The following is an 11,154-nucleotide window of genomic DNA, read 5'->3' as shown; positions in this document are numbered from 1 at the left end:
TGTTTAGGGTATAAGTTTCTTAGTTAATTAAGTTTCTCATTTTATAGTTCATTGGTAAGTTTCGAGTGGTAATTAGACAAATTTGGTGTTCTTTTATTCTTAGTAATTTGGAACTAATAGCTGTGATGGGAGTTGATTTTTGTCAAAGTGCTCATCAAATTATAGTTAATTCGATTTCTCAATTTATATTTCATTGATCATTTTTGAGTGGTAATTAGACAAATTTAATGGTTCTTTTTTAGTAATTTAGATCTAATAGTTGTGATGGGAGTTGGTTTTTGTTAAAGTGCTCATCAAATCATAGTATGTATAGATTGTTTCTCAATCAGTTCTAGGGAAGTGAGGTTGTATTTTTATTATTATATGCTTCAAATTGTTGAAAATATAATGTGAATTCCATTCTTCTGAAGTTATGATGGGATGTTAGTTTGAATGATGTTATTTGTGATCTCATCTCATTCTTTTATACATGATTCTGATGTCAGTCAAAGTTGTTGCTTCCTCATTTTATTTTGTCAGTTTCAAAGTTATGATGGGATGTTGGTTTTTGAATTTTTCTTCAAAAACAAAAAATGGATTGGATGTGGTTAGGTGGGAAAAGTGATTCTCTTCCCTGTTTTTCAATGTACCCTCACATGAAAAATCAGATTTTGGTGGTTTGGTGGAAGAAATGACATCATCTTCTATAACAAATAGTACTATTTTCTATTATTCTATCAAAAAAGTTATTTGGTTAATGAGAGTAGGTATCGTTACTTGTGACTAACTCCCCTTTGTCATTTGTTGCAAATAAATCCCATTAGCAAGTACTTTCATGGCCTCTCTGGTTATAGGTTTTCTTTCAAAAAGAAAAAACCTTCCCCTTCTACAAATCACGTCAGATCTCCTGCTCTTCATTCTTCGGATGGATGATTATCTGCCTTCTGCACATTCGATTTGTAGGTGTTGATTGCTGTCAAATTTTCGATGATGTGATGGTCATTCATACTATTTTGCCTCATAATCAGTGCTCATCCTTCTTTCCAGCGCAATCCTTATATGTATGTATTCCCTTAAGAAATATACCCTCGAATGAATATATCAACTCAACTTTTGATTGGTTTCAAAGCGAATGTTATATACACAATGATCTTTTATTTTTTTTCCCTCCATGGTTCAAATTTTTTAATTTAAATCCTAAATTGGTTTCATTTCTATGTCTATAAATTGGATCCTAAGTTTCACAAGTCTGCTGCATTACTTCCATACTTTAAGAGTATTCTAAAAAGCCTTTCTACTTATTATGATTTTATTTTCTGCAAGTCAAGGTTATAAGTGTATACAGTAAGAAAACAAGTTATACTCTTTCATTCTCATTCATTCTCTTCGATCAAATAAATTTATGGGGTTTTTTTATTTCTTTTTTTGGGTTATATATAACTGAAGTGGTGTCTAAAAAAAAGTACTACTTTATTCGAAATACTATTATAGTGAACATTAGTTAGTTCTAAATTTCTTTAGCTTAGTTAAAATTTCATAAAATGTCTCAATCTTATGCTACTGCAAGATTATATAGAAATATTATTTAAAGAGAAAGAGAGGGCAACAAGTTAAAGATAGAAGAGGTCAGTTTTGCTATATTCACTTTTGGAATTTTCTTGAAAGAAATTAAAATTTACATCTTTTCATTACAGATGTTTGTTACTATTATAAAATTGGTGTTCAATTAATATTATTGGTTGAATTTCTATACTTTATTGCTTGATGTTATGCCTACTTCTAATATTTCTCTTATTTTAAGTTCAAATATATTGGTTTGTGGTATTTATTAACCTACCTGTTTAATTTTTTTTATCTTCCCATAGTTTTAATTTTACATTTAAAGTTCTTTTTTTTTTCTTTAGAGGGATCAATTATTGCAAGATATTCCAATTATTAATGCCAATTTCATATTATCAGGTATGAGTTTATTGTTTCAAATTTTCTAATTTCTTTGTTAACTTAGAAAGTATAGTTATTATTTACATTATTTTTTCAATTATTTTAAAATATTAAAAGGACTCTTTTCTAATCATTGTTATCATGTTTATATTTTTTGTTTATTTATTTTAGTTTATATATTTCATTATTGAATTAATTTTTGTATATTTTATTTTTTTATGTTGTTTATTAAGCATTTAGTTATTAATAAATTCATAATTCATGATTGTCCATTTAAATATTTTTTTGACGTATATATCTTTATATTTGATTTATTTATAATAAGTTTTTTTTGTTTCATAATAAAAATCCAAATCAAGATGACTCTGAAATATATGATCCTACTGTAAATTCTTGGAATAAGCTTCGGCTTCCTGTTGATCATCCACTTTTTTCACAAAGTGAAATTCAAGGTATTTCAGTATACTTATAATTAATTTATTTATGGAGTTTGCATTTTTCGTATTAATTTAGATATAATCTACTCATTCAGTATATTTAGTCACGTTATGTTCCTTTTATAATTTCAATATTCTAGTCGTAATAAAATTTATATGACATTTTTTTACCAAATATAATATGAAAAAAATAGTATTCATTGATTTTAAATACTTTCAATACAAGTGTCTCAAATTTGGTTAGATTATTATTATTATTATCAAATATTTATATTTTCAATTTGTAGACAGTGAGTATCTAGTGAATAATTTCTGAATCTTTAATTATTTTACTGGTATATTTTTTTAAGTAAAAAAAATTAAGAAGCATTTAAGTCTTCATTTAATATAATTTTTTACTTAGTTAAATTTGTAAGAATTTGTTTATTATTTAAATTTTTTATTCATTTTTGTAGGTTGTCTCGATATTGGTGACCCTGTGTATACTTGTTTATATTGTGGTGCATCGTTTTGGTTACTAGAGCGGGTTGAAAAACAGTCAAGAATTAATCAGCCTCTTTTTACACTTTGTTGTTTTTAAGAAAAAATTCAATTACCGTATCTTCAGAAAGCTCCAGATTTATTATATAATTTGATTCATGGTCATGATAGTAAGTCTTTACAGTTTCAGAAGAAAATTCGGTATTATAATAGTATGTTTGCTTTCACTTCTCTTGGTGGTAAAGTAATAGACTCAGTGAATGATAGAACTGGCCCACCACAATTCATCATAAGTGGCAAAAATTATCATAGGATTGAAAGTTTATTACCTCAGGCTGGTCAAGTTCTGAAATTTGCCCAATTATACATATATGACACATAACATGAGTTAACGCATAGAGAAGGAATATTTGGGTAAGGTCAACTCTTACAAAAATTTTGTTCTGATTGTTTGTAATTTTAATTTGTTTCTTTTATTTTCAATTTAATTTTTAGTTGGTAAGATACTAATATGGATGTAACTTTGATTATTATAATCAAAATGTTCATATCTTATTGTTTAAATATTGTTGTTAAGATTCATTCTAATTGTAACTTTGATTATTATAATCAAAATGTTCATATCTTATTGTTTAAATATTGTTGTTAAGATTCATTCTAATTATAAAAAATGCATGTTTCTTCATTTTAAGTAAAATTACTTAGTAATATTGTGTTACTATTTTTCTTAATTATAGGCAAAGTTCAAATATAGATAGACAGCTGATAAATGATTTGACCCAAATGATTGATCAACACAATCCCATAGCACAATCATTTAGAAGAGTGAGGGAATTCCATGAAAATCACCCATCTGAGGTGTTTTCTTTGAAATTGTTTAGTCAAAGAGAACGTGATCGAAGAGTTTATAATTATCCTTCATGTGATGAAGTTGCTGCTTTGGTTGTTGGTGATTTTGATTCTTCTGATACTGGTCGTGATGTCATAGTTAAATCTGCAGCTAGCCAACTTCAAAGAATGTATGAGACACATGCTTTATACTGGCCATTGCAATATCCCTTGCTTTTTCCTTACGGGGAAGATGGTTATCAATTGGGTATTTCTTATCGAGATATTCAAGATATAAATGTTACAGGAAGAAGAACTAGAGTATCCATGCGAGAATTTATCTGTTTTCACTTGCAAATGAGAGAGCATGAGGATAGCATTATTCATAAGTCTAGAAGATTGTTCCAACAGTTTGTTGTTGATTCATTCTCTATGATTGAGTCATGGAGGCTTTATGAAATCATGAAAAAATAGAGCACAATTAGAGGATAAGTCTTACAAGGTATTGAAGAAGCTATGCGACGCGGTGATACTGAAGCATCATCAATTGGTACTCGAGTGATTTTGCCTTCTTCCTTCACTGGTGGTAAACGTTACATGTTTAATAATTGCCAAGATGCTATGGCTATTTGTAAGCATTTTGGGTATCCAGATCTATTTCTTACCCTTACTTGCAATCCTAACTGGCTTGAGTTTCAAAGATATACTAATTATGATCAAGTTCCAATTGCTGATCGTCCAGATATTGTTTGCCGAGTCTTTCATGCTAAGATGAAATGTCTTCTTAATGATCTTAAGAATGGTGTTTTTTTGGTCCTCTTAAAGCAGGTATATCGAATATAGAGAATTCTATATTGAATTTATGCTTACTTATAAAAATTTCTATATTTTTAGACATTTTTTTACTATTTAGGTATGTATACAATTGAGTTTCAAAAAAGAGGTTTGCCACATGCACATACTCTACTTTAGCTTGATGGAAGGAATAGATTGTAGAATATTGAAATTGTTGATGAGTTGATTTGTGCAAAACTTCCTAATCCTATGAAGTTTCCACATTTGTATAGTGTGGTTAGTAAATACATGATTCGTGGCCCTTATGGTAGGGTAAGACCAATTTCTCCATGCATGAAAGATGGAAGATGCTCCAAGTTTTATCCGAAGCAGTTTGTTAATTATACGAGTTTTGATGAAGATGGTTATCCTATTTACAAGCGTCGAGATATTGGTGTTAGAGTTAAAAGTCATGGTGTTGATCTTGATAATAGATTTGTTGTTCCATATAATCCATTATTGTTGATGAAGTACCAGGCTCATATCAATTTGGAATTTTGCAACAAGTCAAATGTTATAAAGTATCTTTTCAAGTACATTAACAAGGGTCCAGATCGTGTAACTGTAACCATTAGTCATTCAACTGAGACAACTCATTCTTTTGAAGTGGTTGACGAGATCAAACAGTATTATGATTGTCAGTATCTTTTACCTTGTGAATCTATGTGGAGAATTTTTGCTTATGAAATTCATCATAGATGGCCACCTGTGCAAAGACTCATATTTCATTTACCTAATCAGCAGCATGTTGTGTTCGATAATCATGATACTATTGGCTCTGTTTTAATAAGAAATAGAGATTTGATGACAATGTTTACTGCTTGGATGATGGCTAATCGAACATATGTTGAAGGGCGAACACTAACATATGTTGAGTTCCCAAGTAAATTCGTTTATGATTTACAATCTTAACAGTGGAAACCAAGAAGAAGGGGATTTTCTATAGGAAGATTGAGTTTTGTTCATCCTTCAACTGGTGAGCTGTTCTATATGCGTATGCTTCTCAATGTGCAAAGAGAATGCACCAGTTTTCGAAGTATAAGGACTGTCAATTCTGTTTTATATGATACATTCCAAGAGGCATGTTCTGCCATGGATTTTTTAATAGATGATAATGAGTTTGTCTTGGCCATTAATGAAGCGGCTGAGTTATCTTCTGGCGCCCAATTGAGAAAACTTTTTGTTTCATTGTTAATATCTGGTTCTGTCTCTAGGCCTGTTTTAGTTTGGAATCAAACTTGAAAATATTTATCTGATGATATCATTTATTACAGGCGAAGTGAGCTTCATTTTCCAGGTATTTACTTAATCTTTAGTTTATCTTTTTTATTTATAGGATTAAGAAAAACTCTTAAGAATAAATAAATAGAAAATGATATGCACAAAGTTTGGAATACATACATAGCATGATAGGAAAAATTTTCAAACAATACAAATTTTTGATATCTTGATGAATTTAGTAACTGAAAAAAATATATTGCAGGAATAACAATGACTGACGAAGAGTTACAAACATTTTGTCTAATAGAGATAGAGAAATTGCTACAGGCCAATGGAAAATCATTAAGAGATTTTGCTGGTATGCCGCTTCCTAATGTTAATTTGGTCTCACAATTTAGTAATTATATGGTGTTGCGTGAATTAGAATATGGCATTTCTGTGATGCTTGAAGAACACGATTCAAATTTTCCAAAGTTGAATGAAGAACAGAAGTCAATCTATGATAGGATTATACATTGTGTTACTAACAAGGAACACGGGTTATTTTTCATTTATGGGTTTGGTGGGACTGGAAAAACTTTTTTGTATAAACTCTTATCTTCCAAATTGCGTTCTCAAAGAAGAATTGTTATTAATGTTGTTTCAAGTGGAATTGCTTCATTATTGTTACCTGTTGGTAAGACAGCTCATTCTATGTTTGGTATCCCAATTGAATTGAATAAAGATACTATTTGTAAAATTCCGAAAGATAGTCCTAAGGCTGATTTAATTCAACTTGCTGAGCTGATTATTTGGGATGAAGCTCCAATGACTAACAAGTTGGCATTTGAAGCTTTAGACAAAAGTTTTCGAGACATAATGACATCGATTTCAGTGTCTTACAAAGATCTACCTTTTGGAGGAAAAATCATTGTTCTTGGAGGTGATTTTCGACAGGTTTTGCTTGCTATTCCTAAAGCTTCTCGTGCTGAGATTGTTATGGCATCAATCAATTCTTTAATTCTTTGGAAGCACTTTGAAGTGTTGACGTTGACAAAAAATATGCGGTTAGAAAGTGTTACAAATCAATCAAATCTGAAAGAATTGAAAAGGTTTTCTGATTGGATTCTTCAGATTGGAGAAGGGCGTATTGGGACAATAATTAACGAAAAGCTTTTAGTTCAAATTCTAAATGAGTTTCTGATTTTTCCTTCTAATAATCCAATTGATGATATTATAAATGCAATTTATCCTGACATAGTTAGAAACTTTGATGATACTGGTTTTTTCCAAGACAGAGCCATATTAGCTTTAAAAGTAGAGATTGTTAAAGAAATCAATGATCACATTGTTCAATTGCTACCTGGGACAGAAAAAGAGTATCTAAGTGCTGATTCTATATGTGGTAGTGATGCTTATTGTGACGTTGATGTTGATTGGATAAATACTGAGTTTTTGAATCAAATAAAATGTTTAGGGTTACCGAATCACTCATTGAAATTGAAGAAAGGTGTGCCTATTATTTTGTTGAGAAATATTGATCCAGCTAGTGGCTTATGCAATGGTACTCACCTTATTGTTAGAGATCTAGGAACAAATGTGATTGGAGCTGAGATTGTCTCAGGGAGTCACATTGGAGATAAAGTTTTCATTCCTCGGATGAATTTAATTCCGAGTGATGCTGGGATACCTTTCAAATTTCAACGGAGATAATTTCCTATAAACTTGTGGTTTGCAATGATTATCAATAAGAGTCAAGGTCAAACTCTATCCATTGTTGGACTGTTCTTGCGTTGACCGGTATTTTCTCATGGTCAACTCTATGTCGCTATTTCTCGAGTGAAGAGCAAAGATGGTTTAAGAATTTTAGTATCTGACGAGGAAAATTATGATTCTACTTTAACTCATAATGTCGTATTTAAAGAAATATTTGATAAGATTTTATAATTTATTTTATTTTGTTTTTATATTAATGTTATTTTATATAGTGGTTATTTTTTGTAATGATACTGCTTTATTGTATTAAATATAAATTTAAATTAGAATGTTAACCTATTTTATATGATTCAGTTTATTCAAATACGTTTTAACAAATTATTTTTCTATTTACTAAATTGTATTTTTATGAAAATATCTTTAAAAAGTTTTTTAATTGGTAAAATATTTTTTCTTAATATACTGTTAAATAATTTTTTATTTATTAAATTTTAATTTTACCAAAATTTATTTAATAAAAATTATATTTTACTATTAATTTCCTAATATCAATGCACATTTTTTAACATTAAATAAATTTTTTTTATCAATATTATATGTATAACAATTAATAATAATAATTAATGAATTAATAAATAATTAACAAAACAAATCCCTTCAAATCAATAACCCACTAATCTTGAAATCCTAAACCCACTCTCACCTCTACATTACAGAAAAGAGAGCAGCCACTCTCCACCAATTATTATTACCGTTTTAATTTTGATTCTCTATCCGTTTTATTTTTTATTTATATTTTTGTAGTAAATTGCTAAAAGAGAATTGAAAAATATTTTAAAATGTTATAGTATAATTTATTTACAATAAAATAAAATAATTATAAAAAATAACAAATTAATGGATTACATGCTCATATATAATCTTTTCACACTTTTTAAATTTGACCAAATTAAAAAAATTAAATGATTTTTGAATTTATGAAAAAAATTCATAAAATATATATTACTAAATTTACACTTTACTGTTTCTCATCCTTTTCTTTTATTTTTTTTATCTTTTTTTCTTTTTTTCTGCTTCTATATTTTAATTTTTAATTTTTTAATTTTGTTTAATATATCTTTCAATCATTATTTTTTTAATATGTATGCATTTTGTTATATATATATATATATATATATATATATATTTATTGGTTCTTTATAAATGTATAAAATAATATGCGCATTCTATTTTAACTAATTTTATTTACTCATTTTAATTGAAATATCAAATTATTTATTTTTTATATTATGTATAAGACCGTGCAATTGCAGGGTCTTCACACTAGTATATATATATGCGAGTCGTACCATCTTTATTTTGGGGGGTTATCCCTTGGTTTCTCTATAGAACGCGGTATGGTACGGTTATCGCCGGAGATCCAAACTCTTTATAAGTACTCTGTATAGTGAATAAATCATGAGTATAGACGAAGACAATAATATTCTATATATTATTCTTGGGGTTTCCAACAATGAAAAAGAGCTAATTATTATTGAATAAATAAATGAATTGAATTCAAATTAATAATGTTGCCCTCAAGTCCACAAGAGTAGAATCCGGATGCACTTCATCATCATTGAGTACATGGTGGTGCTTAATATTTGTTCTTTGACTTTGCTATCCGGTAGAGTTGTACCTCTCGCTCGTTAAGGTGCTGCAGTGGCCTCGCATTCTTTTTTGCATACTGCATTGTACCAAATAACAACAAACTTAAATTGGTTTTTCGAGAGGTTTCCATTTATTAAATATATAATAATGCATGGCCGGTTATCAAATTGAGAGTCAAATGTCTATTAATACTTACATATTTAAGTACTGTTTCCTTCATCAACTTCACTTGGCCCGATGAAACACTTCGTATCTGATCATGAATGAGGAGATCGGTTCAATTAATATAAATTACATATATACTTAATAGATTGTATGTTTAAGAATTTCGTAATCATTTATTAAATTAATTACTTTTAAATAATTAAATGAAAAGTATAAAAAATAATTATTTTTATTAACATTAGCCAAATTGGTCAACACTTTTTTTTATATTTTTAGAATTTAAAATTTAAAAATTATAATTTAATATTTAGAATTTAAAAAGTAGAATATAACTAATATCATATTCTTTAAATATTACATATAAAATATTTTTTTAAAATATTAAGAAAAAATAATAAATCTTATTGTCACATACAGTAGCATTTGCTTGTTAGAGATACTTGTAAAATTTGTAGGCGTATATACATACACGTACCTTTTTATTGATAGTCCAAATGACACCTTCAGTGCAAGGAGGAGCAGTGAGAGATCCCATGTACCTGTAGTGCATATGGCCACCCATCTTGATTTCCAAGGGATGAACCACTCCTATGCTTTTCTCCTCTTCCTCTTCCTCATGAATCTCCATCATATACTTCCCCAACTGAAACCAAATAATGGCGTTAACCTTTTAGCTTTCAGGATCGGAAAGATAATAATTCAACGACTTAATTAGTAAGCATGTAGGGTACCTTAGACAAAAATGGATCGGGCAATGAGCCATATTTGTAGAGAAGAGCAAACACAGCGGTCTTATTTGTTCCATCAGGCTGGGTGTTTACATGAACCATGTGGAGCTCCAAGTCATAGGTTCGGCCGTTGATGGTATGCTCGGAAGGCCAGTGCCAGTGGGCTTGTTGGAGGAAGAAGTGTGTTCCATTGATGTCAAGGTAGCCAGCATCTCCCTGCCAATTGACCGCGATGTCGTGGCCTCTGTTAGCGAGAATAGCACGTTGAGGCTTGTAGTGCATCCTCATCTCCCTTGATGTGATTGGCACCACTTGCACTCTCTTATTGGACAAATCAATAGGAGATTGCATGTCCCCGTTTTTACATGCTTCCCATTCTTTCTTAAGATCACCCCAATGTTCAGGTCCCTCCTTGCTCTTTTCATTATATTTGTACCCTGCATTATCATCGCACAAATTATATGTATGTTCATTTGTGCATATATACTAATATTTTTTAAATTAAAATATTCGAGAGATGATTGCAATACCAGGTTCAACAAGAGCAGCTGTGGTTAACAACGCGGAATGAAAAAGGATTGTTATTGATATTAGCAAAAATGCAGTGGATATATGGCTTTGATGAGCCATGATGCTTTGGAATAGAAGTCAGATCAGATAGCTATATAATAAGATTAATTAGGGTTACTGAAAGCTAACTAATAATTATTAAGATGAAGTATATAATATTGTGTGCTTAGAGATTGCAAGGTGTGTTTCGGATATGATGAGTGCAAGTGGAAGGGCCGAAGCTAAGGGGTTTTATACACATTGAACATTACTTTGACAAGGTGCAGGATTCGTTGTAATAAAGTCGTTGAGGATTTGGTCATCATTAATGATTTCTATTTGTGGGGACACTCCGAATTTGTCTGAATCCTTCTGAGTTCTCTCTACGCGGCCGCCCAAGAAAAATTCAGCGGTGAATACTTTTTTTTTTTGAAAGTAATGAAACTCAACACACTAGGTCAAACAAAACAAATAAAAAGAAACACTCCAAAAACCAACAACCAAAAGAAGTAAACTCGCATGTCATCTCCGGCATAGCCATCAACAACAATTGGAATATTCACCTCTCCACTCGTTGTAGTTGAGCCTGGTCATATGGATAATTTCTTCTACGCCTTTGGTTTGATTCTGAAATATCCTCCTATTTC

At 29.8% G+C, this 11,154-nt stretch overlaps 2 protein-coding genes across 2 annotated transcripts; one reads left to right on the top strand and one right to left on the bottom strand.

Annotated features, from left to right (window-relative positions):
* The first annotated feature begins 5,990 nt into the window (after positions 1 to 5,990).
* LOC130934151 (uncharacterized) lies at positions 5,991 to 7,412 on the top strand. Its single transcript, XM_057863739.1, has one exon. It carries the CDS (start codon positions 5,991 to 5,993, stop codon positions 7,410 to 7,412), a length of 1,422 nt encoding a protein of 473 aa, XP_057719722.1.
* Positions 7,413 to 8,666: 1,254 nt separating this feature from the next.
* LOC130936036 (carbonic anhydrase Nec1-like) lies at positions 8,667 to 10,738 on the bottom strand. Its single transcript, XM_057866007.1, has 5 exons — positions 10,489 to 10,738; positions 9,962 to 10,395; positions 9,706 to 9,873; positions 9,262 to 9,318; positions 8,667 to 9,141 (listed from the first exon to the last, which is right to left on the bottom strand). The coding sequence occupies exons 1-5, from the start codon at positions 10,586 to 10,588 to the stop codon at positions 9,052 to 9,054; spliced, it is 849 nt and encodes a 282-aa protein (XP_057721990.1). The 5' UTR covers positions 10,589 to 10,738; the 3' UTR covers positions 8,667 to 9,051.
* Between the last annotated feature and the right edge of the window lie 416 nt (positions 10,739 to 11,154).

This window comes from Arachis stenosperma, chromosome 6 (assembly GCF_014773155.1).
Source record: "Arachis stenosperma cultivar V10309 chromosome 6, arast.V10309.gnm1.PFL2, whole genome shotgun sequence".
Lineage (NCBI taxonomy): Eukaryota > Viridiplantae > Streptophyta > Magnoliopsida > Fabales > Fabaceae > Arachis > Arachis stenosperma.
This window is presented reverse-complemented; position numbering and strand designations above follow the sequence as displayed.